The sequence below is a fragment of the Labrus bergylta genome, chromosome 19, assembly GCF_963930695.1.
Source record: "Labrus bergylta chromosome 19, fLabBer1.1, whole genome shotgun sequence".
Classification (NCBI taxonomy): domain Eukaryota; kingdom Metazoa; phylum Chordata; class Actinopteri; order Labriformes; family Labridae; genus Labrus; species Labrus bergylta.
The window spans coordinates 2,561,606-2,584,628 of record NC_089213.1 but is presented as its reverse complement, the minus strand read 5'-3'; the positions used below and the strand labels follow the sequence as shown (position 1 = coordinate 2,584,628).

The 23,023-nt window shown below is 39.2% G+C and overlaps 1 protein-coding gene across 1 annotated transcript in view; it reads left to right on the top strand.

Annotated features, from left to right (window-relative positions):
* Window positions 1–23,023, top strand: part of angpt1 (angiopoietin 1) — a 61,591-nt gene that overhangs the window by 13,605 nt on the left and 24,963 nt on the right. Inside the window, exons 2-6 of the mRNA XM_020648457.3 lie at window positions 8,851–9,006; window positions 9,607–9,728; window positions 11,251–11,483; window positions 19,250–19,377; window positions 20,609–20,710. Coding sequence (XP_020504113.1) covers window positions 8,851–9,006; window positions 9,607–9,728; window positions 11,251–11,483; window positions 19,250–19,377; window positions 20,609–20,710 — 741 coding nt within the window. The remainder of the gene's footprint in view (window positions 1–8,850; window positions 9,007–9,606; window positions 9,729–11,250; window positions 11,484–19,249; window positions 19,378–20,608; window positions 20,711–23,023) is intronic.

Here is a 23,023-nt window from a genome sequence, read left to right as displayed (position 1 = left end):
TTCAGAGGGCACACTGGAATGCTCTCTCCAAGTATTTGGATGTAAACGCCTCAGTCGTGGGATGCTGGGTCTGTGGGATCCCTGTGTGCCTCAATAAAAGGGGCAGACTGACATTGCCTTTAACATTAGAACACAAAAATGTCCCCGTCAGGGATCATGTTTGACCTCTTTATAACTACAGACTGCCCCACTGCTGGTACTCGCTGTAAAAAGACTTCTGGATGAACAAACAGGTTCGGGTTTGTTTTGTTGTTTGGTTTTTCCTTTTGCATTCCCATGACTTGGGTGAATGCAAGTACTTCCTCTCCCATACGGCCTGATACGCATAATTAATTGGTAATTTCCAGGCTCGTTTTGACATTAGAGAGCAGGATTGTAACTGGAGGATTTGTGAAAATACACATGCACGCCTAAGTTTAACTTTTCTATATTTATTTTTCATTTAACATAGAGGGAAACCACTTGACATTTTGTTTGTTATAGGAGGAGCTTGTCAAACATGAAAGAAATATTGAACGTTTGAGCCAGGACAGTCTGGGACGGGGTCAAATGTATTGCTTTGGGATACTGTTCCATTGAAGGTGGACCTTCATACAATAGTGTGGAAGCGTCACATGTTTTTGGTGCTGCTAAATAATATGCACAAAATCAACCTGTATTATTTAAATATTACTGTATATGACACTAAAAAGTTTAAAATAACACTGCAGAATATGAATTGTTGTTGTCTTCTCATCAAGGAATCCCCATGTAGCCCTCATTAAGCTATGTTGTGTTAGCCTGGTACCTTAAAATTCTTATATTTGTAGCATAGAAAATGTAGCATATCAACCGATGACTGCATTAAAATAAAGTTTTTGCATTTTGTGTTATAAGCCAAATAGTTTTGATATCATATATGATAAATTGACAATACACCTCTGTAAGTCTTAACTTTAGCTAATGCTACACTAGCTAACGGATGTCTTACAGACCAAGCTGTTTCGATATATCAGAGATTATGGTTAGTGTTCTTAACATATCATTTTGATGTACCCTATAGTTTTTATTGTACAAGATTAATGTGATATAAATATAAAAATTCTAAGCAAGGTAGGCCTACTCTGTCAAATTATTGTTTGAGCATTAGCTATTGGTTTGCACAGTCAGTAGTTGACATCTTATTAAATACAGGGGTAGAGATAACTTTAGCTGGTAGCTAACGCAGCATGATTCATTGGCAGACTTATCTTTTTGTTGATTTTGACTGTGGTCAACAGCACAGACAAGCTGTCCTTGCTAACATTTGGCCAACTCTAAATGCTAATTGAGCTTATAAAACTAAACACTGCTAGCTGCTTGGATTGCATCTGGTATTATTTGGAACAGTTGAGCATTGGGAGGTTAAAGATTTGATGTACATGGATATTAACAGCTAACGCTCTGGATAATAAACTCAGATGCCTCTTAATGAACATTTTTTTAAACACTTTTATTGTAACCACTTTCATTACGTTTTGAGCAGAGGTCTTTATAAGGCTTCCACGTGCAGTCAGTGTTTTGAGTTATATGAGATACAACTGGAATCTGCTCCCGTCTAGACCCTCTCTTAAAATTAATTTCCGGAATGAATTTTGATCGTAAAAACAAGCAAGGGCCCGCACCACCGTACCAGTATCTATAAAAGAAAAGCAAACATTTCTGTTGGATCTGCGCACTTCAGCTCCAGACTGCTCCAGATCTAAAGTTCAACACAAAATGGTTCTTTGTCCTTCTGTCTTGCTCAGAGAAAGTTCATTATTTGAATAAGTCAATACCAGAACTTAATTTGTATCCCTTATTTGACTCTTCTTTACATACTACAGACACAGGAAAATTCTGATTCATCTTGCTCAAATACTGTAGTTAATCACTGGAGGAATTTCTTGTAGACATAACACTGTCAAACTGTTGATTTAGAAGTCCTCTGAAGTTAGAAGCAACTTTCATGTAGCAGGATTTTGTTGTTAGTACTTTTGTCTTAATATAGAAATAGCCAAATGGGAAATGTTATCTGTCCTGCAGCAAAAGCAAATTAACCACATTAATGTTTTGAAATATGATATTTATTCTCCCAAAGGAAGCTACTCAAACAGTTGGTCCTGTGTCTTTTTTCTTCTCAGGGCTTTATTTCTGGATAGTTTGACCTAATCCTTAAAAACAAAAACAAAATCAAAGTTGACTTAAATTCTCGCAATTTGTGTTTCAAAATCATGATTAAGCATCACATTCTTGACCATTTATTCACACTTTCTAGACACTAAGCCTTGTTATTATAGTGTGGTTTACTTGTGTAAATTGGCGGCTTACTGATTTCATTAGTCATTTGAAATTTCAGCATATCAAAACATTTTCACCATTTCAACCCTCAATTCTCAATTTGTGTTTTGATACTCGACACTCGGTGGTGAATAATGATTTACATATATTTTTACTTAAATAATGGCTTTTAAAATATCGTAATAATATTCAAAATGCCTTTTGGCTTGATCTTAGAAGATCATTTTGGGCTCAAACTAGGTTAGATGTTCTGATTTGTTTTCCCTAAGAATTATCCAACAAATCAGCCAACCATTCTCACTTTGTCTGCCCTGTTGAGAAACTATTGGGACAGAAAACTTTTCCAGGGTGGATGAAAAGTTGGCATCAGAATATGGACACCAAGGTAGCTCAAGTATTTGGTAAAACATTGTCTTCAAGGAAACATTGAATAATTAACATTGCAGATTCAACTAATCTACATTATTAGGCTATACATTTAAAGTTAAATGTAAGAAGGGAAATACAATATGGCAGCAACTGAGTAAAAGCCTGTATGTTGGCCATTGGGGCTAATGTAACAGAGGTCAGCTATGAGTTTAGTTAGATTTTTTACTCACTAAGTCCTGTCAGAGTTTAAGATGCAGAGTTTTAAAACAGTTTCAAGATGGATTGGAAAACAAACCAGTGAGTCTCTGATAAAAGACAGCTTCTACTGAAGAGATCTCCTTTAGCTTGACTAGAGTAAGCTATAGGCCAAAGTTTCAAAGAGTGGGTGTCAGATTCACCTTCCATTGTTGGTTGGTGATAAGCATGTGTAAGTGTATTAGCTGGCGTTGGTCCTAAGGCTTTTTAAACACCAGGAGGTGCTGATTTTGGGGGGGTGGGTCATGGTTGGTAACAGCCTCCAAAGCTCTAGTCCATTTAAGTGGACAGAAATGGATCCAGGCCTGAGCGTAAGAGATGCATCCCAGAAGCCTGACTGCCCTGGTAATACCAAAGAGATAAGCAGAGAAGTGATAGAGCTCTAGCAGTAAGTGTTTTATACAATCCAGACACACTATTTTTCTAAATCTACAGCACCACTACTGCTGATGTTTAGAGAAAGATCAAGACCCCCCTTTTTGGACTGGTTTAAAGGGAAATGTCAAAATAGTGGTAAACATTTTCAGTAATCTGTAACAATGATAGCAGGGAGTATCATCTTTAAGGATTGTCCTGGGTCTGGCTCTCAAGTGATTGCAATTAAGCTGCCCCTCCATGATAATGGACTGGATAGATCTGGGCTGATAGCTTTTGTGCTTTTAAGTCTGTGATGCTTTCCATGAATACTTGGAATACAGAAGTTCATTCATTCTTCTGAACTCGGGTACCTCTGTGTGAAGAGCTGTCCTTCAAATCTGCATCCTGCTGTTCATCTTGTCATTTGGGTTCCAGACAGCCCAAAGCAGTTTCTTAAATGATTATTAGCCAATTGTACCCCATAAACTGTCTAAAACAACTAGTCTGTACGTGCATGCTGCATGGTGTGTGCAGTGAAGGTAATAAAGACAACATCTTCAGTAAAATCACAGGAGGTCCACATACTGTGCTAAATGCACCACCTTTAAAACCTTTATGTCTCCGTGTAAAGTGGCACTTAGGGCATTATAAACTTGTGTTTATGTGACTCTTACTTGGCAATCAGTGGTCTTTGTAAAACCACAGGCTCAGTATTTTCTGGGTGCAGAGGCAGGTATGCTTCTACTTTCTGGAATGTGTCTGAGAAATAGATTTATCGTTTGGATGAAAGCAGTGCCTCGTTGAAAATCCTGTGTTTTTTTTAAGTGTTTTATGGCACAATTTTACAAGCAGACTCTAAAAGTAAGACCTTTTGAATATTGTATACGTATTATTACACTTTCTAGTTCAATTAAAGATCTGACTTTAGAAGCAATAAATAACAATATTCATGGCTTTTGTAGACACAGACGTTTTTTCAGATTTACAATTATTATATGGCTTGCTTGTTTGCTGACTTAACAACTTCATTTTAACTGATGTCTTATAATATACTGTATTTCATACTTAGATGGTTTACACCTGACCATGCAGTTCAGAGCGACACTCTTTAAAAAAAAATGTAACCCCGGGTTGGTGGGCTCCGTTTAGAAGCTTACCAAGCCATAAAGCTTTTAAGCCAAGTTTACTGGTCTGAACCCTGTTTCTCATCATTCTCCCATTCCTAAGAAGATTCTTTTTTTTACGAGCATCTGTTGGTGAAATGCAAGGAAAACTTTTGCATGTAATGAAATATAAAATGGTTCTAAACCTAAAAATGGTTAGGGAAAAACTGTCGCTGCCATAAGACCTCCACATCTTAGCAGAAAACAACTCCTGAACCTTTGCATTTTCATTATGCAATCATATTTATTCCAGCTTTCCAATCCCATTCCCAACTGACACAAATTTGCATTTCAGTTCTGGCAATGAAACAGTAGTTGTTTTCATTGCTGACAAAAGTAACCCTTGGTAGTCCCCCGTCTGCAAAGCACTGCATTTAACTGGAGTCAAGGTTAGAAGCCATCTAAATAACCCAACACCCACATAGGCCTATTTTACTGCTTCCCAATTTTACATGATTGGGCGTGTTTGTGTAATCTTGTTTCTCCTTGGTACTTTCCGTTTATGACCCCCATCGCATTGAGCCGTGAGTCAGCCTCATTCCCTGAGAGACCTAACATGGAGTGTTTGCTGGGTTAAGATTTCCTTCAGCCATCTGTCGCCTTCACACCTTTTCTCCCAAGATGACTTATTGTGTCTTCAAACCGTTAACACAATGATCTTAGTGAAATAGTCGCCGCAAAGCTATTGTTGTAAGATGTCCAATCAGTTAAATTTGAAGCAGTCACCCCACACTCCAGGGGATGTAGAAACAACCCATACCCATGGGATTCAGACATTTTACATTTCTAGATGGGCTGAAACACATTCATGTTCTATGCTTCATTATCAGGCAAAGTAATCTATCATTACTTGGGCTCTTTGGACTCCACACTTGCTGTTTTCTTTCCAATTCCTTGGGCCAGACCATTGGAGGTAGTGTGGAAAGTGACACTTATATCAGCCTTATGTAGTTCACAGTCAGGGGAAGGTGATTTATGCCTGAATTCAGGCCCAAAAAAATGATACATTTTACTTTAATACTGTTGCCAAGAAAGGATATTGCATTGAAAAATTAACTTCACTTGGCAGACTTGTGCAAATCCGCAGAGGAAAGATAAACATCTCTGTTACAACTGTTTTATCTATCAAGCTAGGATTAATTGAAATGTAACAGTGCATCCATTTTTGTTTCTTTTTTAACTGCAATTTAACACTGTTATTGTAATTTCCAAAATAATAACAAGGTCAAGATTTGGTTGTACCAACTGGTACAGATAGAATTATTTTTTTAGTACCATAAGGTCTTGAAAACCGGTCCAAAACCAATGTATTGGCTGAATGTAGGTATCCAGTCCTTGTGGAGAGAGCTAAAGAAGTGGAACACAGGTGCCAAGTGGCCTAGCCATTATGTCAATCACCCCATGTACAGAGGCTATGATCCTTTGAGTGGGTTTGACTCCCACCTGCGGCTCCTTTCTTGCAATTCATTCCCCACTCTCACCCCTGTTTCCAACTCTATACACTGTCCTATCAATAAATTCATAAAAGTCCCAAAATAAACTTCAAAAAGAATAAAAGAGGTGGAACACCAAGCCATCGCAATGCAGTCCCAGAACCTATTGGCAGTAAAATATCAATGATTTAGCTGACTGAGATACCAGCTGCAAGTTCAGATGGCTCCAACTTGTGGCTCCTTTCCTGCATGTCATTCACCGCTATCCAGTGTCAAATAAAGGTAAAAAAAAAAGAAAAAAAGTTATCACTTAACACGAACACTATTCTGGCTTCTTAAGTTGCTAGTTGGACTGTGGACAATGGCAACATATAAATCCCTGAAAAGTTGGCCATTGCTCCCAGAGGCTATACTGTCGCCTGGCATTAGCCAATGATCTTCAAGTTTGCCAATTTGTTAACTTTAAGTATCCAATATTGCAACGTGAATGTGGTGTACAACAGATGTTTACGAGCCAAGCTCTATGTACCATCATTCATTGTGATATGACAAAAAAAGCAGCAATGAAATATGAAATAAAATTACCCCCCTTTTTTGCCATTTCATCAACATTTTTATTGATTGATCTTATGGTCAAATTTGGTGAAACCCAACAAATACAGTCGTCAAAGTTGAGCCCTAAAGGCTGGTAAACACCAAACTGTCAACAAAGAACAATCTGCAATAAAAACCTTCCAAAGCGTCATGTTCATTAGCTGCTCTTGGACCAAAAAGTCAGACACACCAAACTGATAGCAGCCTATGGCCAATACGTTTGTGCTAGATGTAGATTTGTACCTACCTTAATGGAAAAACCCTGAAAATGTTCATCTTAAATCAATGATCTTGCCTGAAGATTGTTCTTAAACTTATTTCAATTCCCATTTCTTTTAAACGACAGTTGTCCGGCCTTTTTACGCAAGTTTTACACTTGTGGTTCAAGCTTGCTTTCAGAGAAATTCAAAGTTATTGTCGTCTTCTGGACTGTCAGATGGGAAAATTGGCCCGTGCATCAGGGTTAACAAGATAATGGAAGCAATCTGTCCCTAAAGGGTGATGGGAGCGTGTACTGAGACTTCTGATGTCACCAAGTGCATTTGCTGTTACTCCCAATAAAACATTTTCTGCACATGACTTTCCACAGACTAGTTCCAGAGTCTGTTCAGTGTTCAGGATAGGATCTGTTACTAAAGACAGCAACACGTGATGTTGTGCTGATTGACATTAATTTGTTTTGGCTGATCATTTGCTGAAACATGGCTGTTGTAGTCCATTGATGAGCAAAAGTAAAACTCTGAAAATTCTTCCCCCTTCTGCGGAATTATTGAATCATCTCAGTGACGTGTTCAAAATGAGAACAACCAGATACTCAAAATTAAATCAAATTTATTTATGAAACAAAAGCAAGGCTCTGGTGATACAAACAAGTCCTCCTTTGTAGAATAAGTGTACAGTTTGAGCGAGTGGACGGAAAGAATGTAAAACACCATATGAGTAATACAAAAGGATGTGTACAAGAAACCAACCTGAGCCTCAGTGAGGAAGCAACAGCTTTCAAATTAACATTTTACTGGAATATACAGATGTTCGGATTGGTTAATCCATAAGAAAAATCTTATCTGACCCAAAACCTCTTTCTTCATCTTGTCATTTGTTTGTAGATAAAGATGAAAGAGTTGTTTCCAGACAAGCTTCAGTGAATATCTGTTCATCTCTGCCTCTTCCATCCCGAGTTAACCACCTACATGTGTCTGTGCCTACAGTATATTCAATAAACCCATTTCTCCACATGAATGCTGCTCAATCATGGACAAAATATGCTTTTTGTGCATTTTTTCAGATCTACATAAGAAACCACTCCCCAGCATTTGAACAGAGGAATGCTGATCCAAACATTATTTAGGTTTATGTTGGTTATAGTGCATCATGAGGTTTCCTTCAAACCAACATGAACTGCAAATGCGGGAGACAATATGAGAACAAACGCAGAAGGGTCTGAACCTAAGAGTCAACCATTTTCATCACCAGTCCAGAGGGCCCATAGTTCCCTGAGTTGAGACATAGTTATTGATACCCATTAAAATACTAAATAGAGCTGCATCGTGTTAAATATTGGTGTCATTCTCAGGCGCTGCAAGTTCGGCTTCCTTTAACCTTAACTCATGAAACTTCTTGCTAACAAAACATTCTTCTTCTGTTAAATGTTAAAGTGAAAATCAACAGTGTTGTGACTTAAAGTCACTTTTGTCTTGTCCTTTATATGTGCTCACCTCACTTCTACTTGTTGGTTGAATCAAAGTGGTGCTTTCGCCCTAAATCTTAAATCCCTTCCACCATATCTGCTCGCCTCTCTTCTTAAGCTACTGACAAAAAAACAGAAGCAAAAAGCAGAATAACACCCTCTGCTGGCTTAAAAAGACTATTGCAGTATATGTTTTTTGTCTCATCGATTTAAATTGTTCGGATTTGTATTGACTTTAATTAAATTGCAATGTAGTGTAACATCCCTACAAACAGCTGGTGTTTGTCTCGAAAGTATAATACGACCCTTAATGTAGGCTGACATAGAAGTTTGGTTCTGTACTAAAACATGGAATGGAATATGGGATGGCAAACTTTGTATTTAACAGCCAAAAAGCTGAGTCTGGTACGTCCCAATTTTCTTTTTTACCAGGTTATGTATTAATCGAGGATTCAGCTTCTTAATGTCAGTGTGAACCTTTTTGTTAGCCCTGTGGTAAAATGGTGAAAGGTGAAATTATAGTATACCAGGTCTTGGGAATTAGTTTTTGTCAGCATATTATGTTCAAATGCTAAATCAAATAAAACATCTTACTGTATGGCAATTTGATATACTGCTGAGTCTCTACCTTTGACGTTGTCCTCTGTATTCTTTGTGAGTCAAATGTCTCTCCGTTACCTTTCTTTGTGCCCAGATTGAGAACTACATCAAGGAAAGCATGAAGACTGAGATGGCTCAACTGCAGCAGAGTGCAGTCCACAACCACACAGCCGCCATGTTAGAAATGGGCACCAACCTTCTGTCTCAGACCGCTGCACAGACTCGAAAGCTAACTGACGTTGAGACACAGGTAACACTTAATTAAACTTCATAAAAAGTAGATATGTCTCATTCTGTCTCTTTGTCTTTCTCAAGCACACAAGCTCACTCTGAAAGGACCCATCCAATGGGCTATTAATCAAACTATTCCTCCTCCGACTTCCCCTAAAAGGTTGCAGAGACCTTGCCAAGGACAACATGGATGCTATGTAAATGCTTGTCCCCTATTTGAGTTTTTTTGGCTCCGCTCCCTTTTAGCAAAGTTTGAGGAGGAGGAGGTGATGGAAAGTGGTGAAGTAAGCGATGGGACTTAAAAAAAAAGATAACTGTTTGCAAAGTTAGAAAAAGATAATCATAGCAGAGATTAATATCGGCTAAGTATTAACATGTGTTGGGTGATCACTTGACAAAATGAAAACAAAGTTGATGGTTTATATATTCTTCCAATGTACAGTGTGTTACTTCCTCCAGGAGTCTAGAAAAGCCTAAATGCAGCTCCGTGTGTTTGGTTTTCCTTTTCAGGGTTTGGTGCACATGTGCATGATATTAGCTCCTATATCTTATTCAAATATAGAAACAAAACATCCTCTTAACTCATTTTGTCCTTTGTGTATTTTCTTTAACATGGCAGGTTCTGAATCAGACATCCAGGCTGGAGATCCAGCTGCTGGAAAACTCTCTTTCCACTAACAAGCTGGAGAAGGACTTAATGGTCCAGACCAATGAGATCAGCAAGCTGCATGACAAGAACAGGTAAACAGACAATACTTTGAGCAAACAAACACCGTACAGTAAACATACTGGAGAAAATTGGAGATTTAAGATAGTAAAGATGATGTACTGCTAAACAGTTCTCACTCTTAAGTACGGCTGAGCTCTGGGGGGGATTGTGTAAATACAACAAAAGCTTGCTACCAGCTCTTGTTGACTACCATGTATTTTGTCCATCTTCCAAGACAAGAATTTGTTGTATATACAACAGCATAATAGGAAGCTTTCTGTGATGTTAAGTAAAACAGTCTAAAGTGCACAAGGCTTTTCTTTCCATGTTGGATCACTATGCATTGGTTACAAAATCAGGAAATTAAAATGTGGCTTTTGGTTACGATGTCATGTCTCCAAAACGTTTCTTTGACTGTGATTGTTCCAGTGAGATCTCATTAGATGATGTATTGTCCTAAAGGGTTCGGTCCAATTCGCTCATTGCAGGATCTGTGGGGACTCCATACAATCACTTTTGAAAATTGAACCTATTTAAAAGCGTAATCTCTGGTGATTCTGACTTCTTCGATGATTTTGAGAGTCACGGAAAATTCGCTCTGAGGGCAATTTTCCTAATCTTCAGCAATTGTTTTACGAAATTCTATCTTTGTACATGTCATTATGTTCTGTTTACTTAAGCTTTAATGGGGGAGAATCACATGATTAGTTAATGAATTTGATCTCATCGTATATCATCTTCAGGCTCGGCCGAACAGTGGTGATGTTTATTTAAAAGCTCCTGTGAGGAACTTTTGGTTTTTGTCAATTTTGGCGCCCCCTAGGGACAAAGCAGTACGCCTCATCGCTTATTTTTTGTCCTGTACAAATTTTAAAATAAAATGACAAAAAATATCATCCTGCTTTTATTTAACAGTTAAATATTGGCTGTGAAAATTTTAGACCGTGGACCTTTTCGGCAGCCAGCTGTAAATCATAACCCTTGGCAGCAGTTAAAGGCATTAAGATTCTCTATACTGAAATAGTTTATCTTGCCAATTATGGCGTATTTGCTTTTGTAGCTCTCAAAGATGCATCACTATTAAATTCCTCACATTAGCTCTATGGAAATGGTTCATTCATTTACCTCGTATGAGTCAAGAATTAATTTGATGAAGCTCATCTTCCATGTTTTTCTATATCACTCACTGGACAATAATCATATTGTCAAAGTACAACATCGCCACATTTGGTTATAATTTCCAACAAAGTTCATCATAAAGTACCAGTAGGTTAATGTCCAAAGTGTCCGGATTCTATTGAGCTAGATTTAATGAACTACTCCCCATTCATGCTGCCAATACAAAAGAGAAAGAAAAAAAAATGTATTGCATAACAAGGACGGCAACAACAACATCTTCCCGAAAATTTCAAAACATTATTCAATCCATTTAAATCTGTGAAAACACGTCTTATTCCAATGGATTTGGATGCCCTCAAAGTTGATAAGACCTTATTTATAAACTCCTCCAATTTTCCATAATAAACTTTTCTTGACCTCCATTCTTTCCCTCAGCCTTATGGAGCAGAAGATGTTAGAAATGGAGATGCGACACCGTGAAGAGCTGGAGACGCTAAAGCAGGAGAAGGGGAGTCTGCAGACTCTGGTGGGGAGCCAGAGCGGGGTCATCAGGGAGCTGGAGGCTCAGCTGAGCCGGGCCACGGGAAACAGCACGGCGCTGCAGAGGCAGCAGCAGGAGATGATGGATACCGTCCATAATCTGCTTAACCTCTGCTCGAAGGATGGAGGTAAGCTAACTGGAATCGATGCTTACATGCTGAGAGGTTTGGAGTTTTTTCAGCGATTCACACTGTAAATATAGTCTTACACAATAGACATCACACAAGGGTACATTCTGGCTGTTGTATTGCGCTGAGGATGGAGATGAAAAGTCACAGCCTATTAGAAGAGTAAGCGAATGTTTAACCAATAGAAAAGCCACAGAGAGGGGATACAGTTGGATTAATCAGTGAAATGCAAAGAATAGTTTAGATGATGGTAACAAAAAGGAAATCTGTGTTTGTAGAAAGAGGAACTCAAAGACAACATGGGACGTGAAAAAAGGACTTTCAAAGTACGTGACCTTTACTCACTGAAAGCGTAATCTGTGTTCCATCGCAGTGGATGGTTTAGCTGTAACTTGACATTGCCAGTGTAATGTTTAAGCACTGCTAGCAATATGGCTCGAGGGATGGTTGATGTATTTGTCCATCCAAAAACTGTTGGATGGTTTGCTATGAAATTGTGTAAAAAGTGTTTAAGGCCCCAAGTGAATTACAGATGCTGACCTTGGTGATGCCCGGTCTGTTCCTTTTAGAGCCGAACTGAGGTCGACATTTGTTGTTTTAAGTGTGTCTCAATGTTTTGGTTTTTTTTAGCTAGTTGAGATGCCAGGAAATGTCTAACAGATAGAAGTGCACAAGGTTGCATTTTTCAAACTTACCTAATACCCTGAAATTCTTAATTTGTCCAATATTTAGTGGAACCCCATTAACTTCAGTTCTTGGCTACTTTAGCATTAGCATTAGCATGATAAATTCTGTTAAGGTAAAATAAAAAGAGATAAATATAAAGATAAATATTCTATGTTCTAAACAGTACAATGTTCCATACTTTGATGCATTTCACTATGTTTTTAAATGATAACATCTCTGGTATTCAAACATTCAATTCTATCACAAAGTAAGAAACTTAAAAAAACAACAGCAAATAAAAAAACAAAGCTGTCAGCATAGCGGTGCTCCACTCAAATTCACAGGTCTGTAGATAATGACTGGAAAGACAGAGTAGATGAATAGTTGGATCACTGGCATTTGGCATGTTTCCATGAGACAGGTGCAAAGAAAAAATTACAAGCAACCCCCTGCACACTGTCTAAATTATACAAATACATTGGCAATGTCTCAAACTCTTGCCAATGTCTTTGTGCAGTTTAAATAGTGTGCAGGTATTTGCTTACCATTTTAAGTATTTAACAACAAGAACTTACCAAATATTAGGTGCCTAGGACTTGTATTTTGGTTGCTCTGTTATAGAAATAAGTAGCTATTTCATTGGATTTTAGTATTGCATCAAAATTAAAAATTCTGGAATAGTATCAACCCTATTCAGCCTTGTCACTAGATGCATGTAAGCAAGCTATTGTTTGCATGAAGCTATGTGTAATCCTGTGTAAGTGGTATAGTCTGAAAAAGCTGTGAAAATCCTAGCCATGTTTTACATTGAAGCTTTCAAACAGAATCAAGAACATTCACGGTGTACTCAAATAAAGGTTTATGTTTATGTCTCAGTGGAGGTGCACAAACACCATAGACTGGTCCAAATTTTGTTCCCCCCCCACTGGTGATGACCCTTACCCAAGAAAAAAGCTTACTGACCCCTGCCAGACCACAATGTGCAAAAGAGGGTCTGCGGATTGGCTGTGCGAGGATTGAACTGTGAGGCAGCAACCAACTCGGATTACTGACTTCCTGTGGTCTATTGTTACAGATACAAGATCTTTTATTTTACAAGCCTCGTGAAATTATGATGACACCAGTTCTATAAACGTTACCCCATACTGAGAGACGCAGGGATGGACTGGCTATTAAATTCTGCATCATTGAGAGCAGCATGACAGAGGAAACATGGTTCTTATTGTAACCCGGCGTGCTCTTTTTAAAGAGGCTCGGTGCCTCTCGTAAAACAGCATGGTGCTCTTATTTGAGCAACATTGGTTTACATGTTTTAACTTTATAATGCCTGAACACACTGCTCAACTAAATATCCAACATACTGTTTATAAAGGGTAGTTGTTCCCTCTGAGACAAAATCAGGGATTTCTCTTTTGGCCCTACATTTGACCCGTGAGCAGCGTGAACTCATTTACCCCTTTCTGAGACATTAACACCAAATGCTCTCGTTCCTTACATTGGCCTCTAAACCCATTGGTCACAGGGGATTTGAAATGAATTTTCCTGTCAGGCACGCGATTGGTTGCAACTTCACTTCCATTTGTGGATTTCCTGCAGAGATGTTTAGAGACCCCACAGGGTTTCCCTGAGGTCTCCCATCAGACAGGAAACAACAAGGATATGAAAGGATGTAGGAGTATGACTGGATAACCGCAGCAAATGATTAACACCGGGTCAGTATTAATCATGCTGCTCTCTTTTGTGATTTTAATGTTCCATGCAGTGAAGGTCACGGACGGCCTCTGCTTGCACTCTCTCTGTTTAGTCTAGATTTGTGTGTTTTGCATTTAATTACCGGAGCCATTTTGGCCTGACTGGTCATTGTGTATCATCTTTCGATTTTTGTTTTGTGTGTCCTGGTGTAACATGTTTGCCCCTCTATTTTAATGGCTCTGTAAACCACCAAATGTGATTCTATTTAGCTGTATATCATACTTTTAAAGTTTTTATTGTGCCACTGTTTCTGCTGTTTCTAGTGTCAGTAGAGTCAGTGGAGCAGGGTACAGCCCGCCCCCCCCTGTCTGTGATTGGTGACTACCTTAATGAGAGCTGATAGAAATGAAACATGGCCGCTGCTGCTCTGTGGTTGGTCCTTTCCTCATCCATGGTGGTACTGAAGGTTGAGGCTGGCCTGCAGGTCAGAGGTCTGCCCTTTCCTCACCCCAGTCCCAATAAGTCAAACTGTAATAGCTCCTGGGGGAGTCCCCGTCCAACGGAGGTGAAGGAGTATGTAGATCTTACTGATCATCTGACACGCTGCCCGCTTGTTTTCAACAGAGGTTAAAACAATAAAATAGATAAAAACAAAAAACAGAAGCAGCAGAGCCTATTTTTTTCTCACATGTTCGGGGGAGGGCTTTTGTTTGTTTGAGAAACAGACAATTTGATTAATTCTGAGAAAGGCTTCGTATTTCGTGCTACTGAGTGGCGTCTGCTTGCATAAGTCGTTGTTTTGAAAGCTGAGCATTTCCTTTAAAGCATGGACTCGGATCAACTTTGGCATTCCTTTGAGGAAAATCCCACATACGTACAAACACACACATAGTAAATCTCCGTTAGCCTACATTTCCATGTATGGCCTTTCCTGGAATTGGGGTTTCCTGTGTGTTTTTTTTTTCCCGCCATTGCAGTGCACGGGTTGTGGGTTTGGGGACATATTTGAATGTGGCCAGATGCAGCAGTGGAGCTCTTGTTTAGGTTGTAATCATTACCCAAACCTCATTAGGGTGAAATGAGCCTCACACTGGTATTAACAGTACTTGACCTCAGTTTAGGGAACACTGTAATGTTTCTGCATGGCTGCAAAATTCGACTTTGTTTTACAGTGTTCTATTATCCCTCTGAAGAAATGACATTCATCATTCTTACGGCTGCTTACTCAAATGCTAAGAGAACAGTTGTTATAATATGGGTACATGAAAAATCACTTCATTAGACTTTGTTTCACATTCCAGACCTAGTTCTTGTACGCTGCACATGGTTCTCCTCTTTTCGCTTCACTGACGAGGAGAATGAGTTGACACCTATTCTTGCAGCAACCCTGCAAAGTTTGCAGTTATTGCCAGCCACCCCTTTATTTTCACATAGAGTATATAATTATTTACTATAAAACGTTTGCACACAATGCTTAAAGTGATATGTGTGATATGTCCAAACAGGCAGAGTTGGTAACTTGATTAATTGCATTCACTTTGAATTATAGGCCTAAATCAATCCATGATGTCGATAAAGCTGTAGTACTGTGTTTTTCTTTATCCACTATCGTAGAGGAAGGTTGAGGGTTCGATCCCCAGCTTCTGCAGCATCATGTCCGATGTGTCCTTGGGCGAGACACTTAACCCCAAGTTGCTCCTGCTGCTTCGTCAGCAGCGTGTGAATGTGTATGAATGGAATTAGTTACTGCTGATTGTCACTTTACATAATAGCCTCTGCCATCAGTGTGTGAATGTGTAGGTGTGACATGCGGTGTAAAAGCGCTTTGAGTAGTCAGACGACTAGAAAAGCACTTTAAAAGCTCAAGTCCATTTTGCTAACTGTTGGAAGAGTCATTGCATGTTTACCAGAATACAGTATATTTAATCAAATATAGTGTTGAATTTTCAATTTGTACCTGATTTATGTTCCTTAAAGGCTTTATGTGCGATTTTTAGATCCAGCAGATGTCGCCCTTGAGCACCAGCATGAAACCAAAACAACTCGCGCTGCATTGTTGTGTTAGCATGCTAATGCTAGCGATCTTTATTATGCTGGTATCTTCACACTGCATGTAAATTTACCTGTAATGAGCGTGATCTAGAAACACAGTTAAGCAGTGAGTACAGTATGTTATTCTTCTTTTCTCTAGTCCCTCAATTAAACAACTTTTATACACGAGGGGAGGAGTCAGCCGACCGTCCCGGCGATGTAAACAAAGTGAAGATAGGACTCTGAAAACTCTGAAAACATCACAGACAGTGGGACTCGGGTGTTACACCCATTGTAGACAGTCATGAATCACAGAGTTATTTTCAGAGGATATACTTAATTTTTATTATATTTAAGTGTGAAAAATCACGTAAAGTCTTTAAAGCTCATGTGACCAGTTTTGGACTTGTTTTTAAATAGTCTCGAATTAATACTGAAGCCTCTACATGACATACAAAGGCAAACAAGACTATCAGCAACAACAGTGATAATTTCTCGATAGTTATTTTTAATCCACTTAACTGCTGCCACCAGGTGGACTCACAGCACACTGCAAAAACAGGCTATCTTAAAAAAAAATCAAAGCAAAATAATCGCAGAGAGTGATATGATATGACTGTTTAAAGACAGTTAGAGGAGATTTCCCATCAGAAAACAACACATATGCATGTAATGGACAAGAACAAGCAAAGACGAGGCTCAGCTTTGTGCATAGGGGGCGCCAAAATCAACACTAGCCAAAAGTTCCTCAGGACCAGTCACTGCATGAGAAACAATTAAATTCCATTCACATCCAAGGTTATACATATTTCCTCTGTTGATATATATATATATAAAAAATAGATCTCGGTAATACCCTGTATGTGATCCCTTCCAAAAGAAATGTTTAAAATGTCTGTTCTGTACATAAAAAAGACTTTCAACTTCATGAGGCTGGGGACACATAACTCCAAAATGTTCACACAACGCTAATCCTCTTCACATGTTTAAGATAGGACTACACATCATTGTGGTAAAATATACTGTGGGAATTATCGTATAGTACTTTGCGTCCTTCATAAATGAATTCGCCCGGAGAAATCCATTGGCTCTTGTGTGGAATCACTTAAACTCTCAGCGGCATTTACAGAGTGATTATAGTCACAGGGGAGCAGTGATGTCTATGGCAGTCCATTTAGCTCCATTACTCACTCTTTTTTAGTTCTAGTATTTGGGCTCATTTGGCAAGGGTACTGATTTATGCAAACACCCAGGCCCTGCTGATCTTTTCACATGAACCCCCTACTGAATATTAGTCCCCACTGAACCACAAAATATTTTTCTGTAAATAAATATTGGGACATAAATAATATTTGCGGAGCTGGGCAGCAAGCTGTTTCGAGGAAGCCGCTCCTACCCTGGTGCGTCGAGTCTCTCCGCGGATCGTCTTCATTCACCACTGGAGATCTCGAAAAGGCGATTGTGAAATATTCCTCCACACTTTTACAGATTGAATACCAGAAAGTTCCCCTCTGACAATGATCTCCTTGGCCTCTTAAATGTGCCCCACTGTCTGCCGGCTTGGGGTAAATTACCGCCTGACAGGACGGCTCTTTGTTGCATTAGAGTCTGGGGTGCGAGGGCCCGCTCTGTCAACCTGTCACAGCGGGGGATTCTTGTCGCTGACACTCAATACTTTTTTCAACATGCTCAGATAATACACCCAAATAAGCAGCCTGCTCTTCCACCGAGATGTCTTGCACTCATGGATGGGGGGGGGGGATCAAAGTGAAAGGGTTAAGGATCGCTGACACATTTCACTTCTACCCGACATCTTCTTTGACTCAACAATTCCAACAATAAAAACAATAGTGTGAAAACTGAGACTGAACCTCACAGGAGAGGGAGGAGAGAGAGAAAAAAAAAGGAAAATGGGAAGGAATTTCCATCAATATAACGAGAGGGTTCGGAAGGTAAATAAAACCACTTGTTATAACAGGAACTTGAAATTTATAGCTTGTAGTATTTTGTCCTCAGCCCCTTGCTCGGTTTCAAAATAGTGCCGCCATAATTATCTACAGATGGAAATGGATGCAGCTGGTCTGTCAAAGTCTGAAGCAGTCCGTCAGAGCCAGAGATCATCCAGTCCCTGAACTGCTTTCCTCCTGACAATAAGTTAGTCGCCTTCAGATTGAATCTGGCCGTTACAAGACACTCACAGGGAGACTTAACTGACAATCTTCTGCATCAGAATCTTTTCAATTTTCCCATCTGAGAGCTCAGAAATATAATTCATTGACCTTTGAAGGATTTTTTTGCAAGTTGTGAGTTCATAAAACTTTATAGAATGATAATTTCTATATTTGTCTGACACTAGAGGTTGCATGAGTGCTTACAGTTTTTAATAGCATGAAGGTTTCTCTTTACAGTGCTTTACTTGTAACTAAATCTGGTGTATCAAGTGTTTATTTGATTCCTTCTTTTATCACAGAACATTGATGCACGAACATCTGAGTTTTGGCATCCAAATTTGCTCATCTCAGGTTGCTTGCAGTGGGTTATTTTGTTGGGAAAAACAAAGTTGTTTGCATTTTGAACAAATGACAACATGGTGGCCACTTGTTTATATTGGAAAAGTTGGCAATTAAATCAATTTCAAGTCAGACAGTGTGCACAAGTTTTTCCTTGGACATTTTAATGGAAAGAGTCAAGTATTTATTTATTAAGGAAATTGCTACCATCAGCCTGTGAAGTTACTCATTAAAAATCCTGTATTTGATCATGCCTATAAACCCCTCTATTTTAGCCCTGCTCACAACAGGCTGTTTATGTGTCTCCAGCTTTAAATGTAAATGAGCTGTGTCTGACCACGCCCCCTCTCTGGAAGGGCTTGGGTGGCTCGGGCTTTCTTGCAGCATGTCCTATTGTTCACAGTGAGAAGGCAGACTCAGAGGGCAGAACAAACACCTAGCTGTGGGAGTGACACCAACCTGGGGGGGGGGTTACTACCCTTTGTGATGTCACAAAGGGGAAATCTCCAAACAGCCTGTTTGAGCACACATTTTCTGAAAAGTGGAGTAGGCAAAAACCGAGAAGATGGACTTTTCTCATAATTGAGAGGGTTTGTAGACAGACTAGAGACCCATATTACTGTTAGAGAAACATGGTGAAGTGGATTTAACATAATATGTGACCTCTAACCCTTGGAGACAGCCAGGCTGGCTGTTTTTTTTAACTACTTCCAGTCTTTATGCTAAGCTATGCTGATTGCTTCCTGGTCCTTAAAACAACTTAAAATGTCAAAGAAGAACTATCATACAGGTCTCTCAAGCTTGATTGCTCTTCCTAGATTTTTATTTTGTTTTGTAAAAATGCTAATACTTACTCTGTTCCCACAGTTGTGCCCAACAGTACAAAGGTCGCAGATGAAGAGAAGAAATTACGTGACTGTGCGGACCTCTACCAGGCTGGCATCCATAAGAACGGAGTCTACACCATCCAGATTAACCCACAGGAGACCAAAAAGGTAAGAAGACACAACATCTCAAAGTGAAAGTGAAAATATCCGCTTTCATCACTTCCACGATGCTCTTTTGTTGCGGTTTTATAGGGTCTTATTTAACTTTTGGGAAATGTTCCTTTAATAGCTAAAAAGACTTTGATCCACCGATGAAACTCAGCCACTGATGAGTGTGAACGATGGGTGCTAGCTGCTGCACGAATATTGAAAGCTGGAAATACACTTGGCAGCTTTACAAGTGCTTTAGTGTAGCACGGGGGATTAGGTGTGAAACAGGACGCTGAGCCGATCAGGATGGTGACAAAGTGTGTTTGAGTGTGTGGATGTGTGGATGCTTAACCTTTATACTTTGTTTTGGAATATTGAATGATCGGAGTGATGGTGTAAAAACTTTAGAGATTGGTCGATGTGTGATTTGTTGCCTGTTTCTAGAGCCTAAGGGCGCGGTCACACTGGTCATCTGTACCGAGCTGTACTCAAGCACGATTCTGAGAGCTGGCATTGCCAGGAAACATGTCAACACTCTTACATCTGAGTAAGAACAGAAACTTCATACAGATGTTCACAAAGGTCAGGTTTGACAACAATCCCATTTTAGCTTTTGTTATGTTGGTTTTAAATCAGTTGGAAAAGTTTAGCTTTTAAAGCAAAAACTTGTGTGTTTGTGTGTTCTCTGTCCGTGTAAAGCATGAATGATGAGCTGGTGGGAACTGGGGGAAAATGATTCTGTCAGGGGCACTTCCTTAATTATACCCAGGTTTGTGCTCATGTGTGTTCAGCTGTGTGGGCCGGCTGAGGTGAGAGACCTTCTCCCGTCCACCCCCGGGGTCTTCTCCTCAAAACAAAGAGACATGCACACTGCCGATAGAGCACCCAGCCCCATATTATCAGCTTACACACTAAGGTCCAAGGTTAAGGGCCACATTACACCAAGGACCCCCACTTTGATCGAGGCTGTGTGATGAGGAACATCTCCAGGGAGCTGCTGAGGGATAAGCAGACACAGGAGGACACAGGCATGTTGCATTCCAGTGAATGATTCAACATCGAAGCTGGAAAAAGGAGTGTAAGGGTCCTAATGACCCTTTGTTGTTTGTTCAAGCCGCAGAGAGAATGTTGGAATCCATTGTTTGCTAGTTTGAAAAAGAACATCTTTCTAAAATGCAAAAACGTCCTGTGGGTGCTATTTGTATTCGGTAACCTAATTCTATTTGCTGCTCTTGTTTCGATCATGAAGGTGTATTGCAACATGGAAACAGCCGGGGGAGGATGGACAGTCATCCAGCGCAGAGAAGACGGCAGCGTGGACTTCCAGAAAACGTGGAAGGAGTATAAAATGGTGAGACATGCAGACACACTCTGTGTCCACTGAAAGAAATATGATGGTGGTGAACATACAGACAGAAAGGGAGAGAACACACTTATCCATATCCATTAGGCATTAAATAGAAAATAGTACGTTGAGTGAAATACACTTCCACCAGGGTCTTGACACTTTTTGGCCTTGATGAACATCCTGAAAACTTAGACGCAGGATTCACTGATCCCAAACCCATTTGGAACACTTCAGCCAAATATTTTTCCTCCAAAGCAAAGCTCCCCTGTCGTTTTTTTAATTATTTTTTTTAATGTATTAGCAACATCGTCAAGGGTGTCTGAGAACTTCTCCGCTCTCCAGCTGAGGCTTTGTGACATACATTCTTCCTCCTTTCCAACAGGAAATGATTACCACAATGAAATCCAACACATTTGTTTAGTCTCTTTTGCACTGTGCCAGGTGTTGCATCTGTTTGTCATCAAGAAGTAGATTGTTGCATGTTTGCACTGGGAGTGTTAACAATTTAAGCTCGAGGACGTGTTTTGACTGTAAATTAGATTTATTATTGTGGGCAGCTGAATCGCTTGTGTTTGATTTTGAAAGTTACCTGTGTATACCTTTCACTGGGTGTTAGTTTATTGTCAAACGGACGATGTTCACTCGAACCTCCATTATCTGCTCTCTTAGTCCAATTCAATTATCTCATCTCGCTCCGTTTTCCTTGATGTTGAGTATGCAAGTCAAGGGGAAAGGGTTTCAAAGGCACGTTCAAAGCCAGAATAAATAGAAGAACATAACTGAAAACAGAAGAAACAGAGAGCTGTGTAAAAACAAGAACAAAGAGGACAAAGTAAGGGAGAATAGAGATCATACAGTGCATAAAAAAGTATAGCACAGAGACGTTTGTGGACGTTCTCCAGCTTTGAACAGGTGTTATAGAGAGCATGGAGTGCATTACAGGACATTAGTGCACACTTGGAGACCTTGGTTGACATTAACACTGCTGATGCAACAGCTTAGTGTGACTGTTCCTCTCCTTACAAAAGACTCAAGGTGAACAATGTTGTTTTACTCTCTAGTGAATTTTCTCCTTCTTGGTCTTTTGAGGTTTGTGCTCACAGATTTAATGTTCTTTAAGGGTTTATAAATCTTTCAGTCAAAACTGAGAAGCTGTGAGAGATTTATGAGACGTAGTGTAAAATGGGATTCAAAGATCATATTTAACATGTAAGAACACGTGATGTTTTTAATAACCCCTACTAGGAGACCACACATCACAACAGACCTTATAAATTATACTTCCCAGAGACTCTTGTCACCTATCGGCATGGAAAATGATTTGTAGGGTTTGGTTCAGAACTATTTTCCACAAGTCTCCCGAGGTTTGGTTACAGCCAGGTTGGGGTTACTGAGGTTATAGGATCCAGGTAGCCTTGCTTTAACCTTAGTCAGTTGTAGACAAGAGAAGTAGTTTAGTATTTCATTTAAATTTGTTAGCTAAAGTTATTAATAAATAGTTAAAGTATTAAGCTTAAAATCGGTCTTCCAGTTAAAAGATTTTCTGAAGCTACATGAAATTAATAAATAGCTTAAAAATGTGCCAAATCCATGAGTAAACACAAGTAATGGTATGTTTAGAAATGGATATAAATAGTTTAAATTAACACTCAAGTGTTTGATTGTACTAATAAATAAACAGTTTAAATAATTGCTAAATGAATAACATTTTTAAAAACTAGCTACAATTGGTAAACAGTTGAACTTGTTAGCTAAAAGCTAATAATTGAAACAGCCACAAAAGAGCAATGATAGCTCATACAGCTAACTTAAACCAATGGAGCTTTACTGTTAAAATTGCTCAGCTGTGAATACGATATTAAATCGCAAATTACATGAATTACATTTGAAATGTAAGACAATGAAAAAGGATGAAAAAGTTAGCTAAAAGCAATGGAAAACAATCACTATAGTTAGCTTAAACTCTTGACTAAAACTTGAAATAGTTGGCTAAAAATGATATTAAAAGTTGAAAATAGTAAGCATAGAAGCAATTAATGATTGAAATAGCTAGCTTAAAGCAATAAAAACCAGTTGAAATTACTAGCTAAAAGAAAACCAGTGGAAATAATTTATAAAGTTAGCTAAAAATGTAAAAAACAATTGAAATAGTTAGCGTAAAACAAGAAATAATCGTTTGAATCGCTATAAAGTAGTCAGATATGTGACAGTTCTTTTTCATCAGGGACAAAACTGCAGTGTCGTCTGAAAATAATCTGTGAACAGACAGCCCAGGGGGGCTCAAGGTTCTAGGTACCGATAAAGAACCGTCCACGC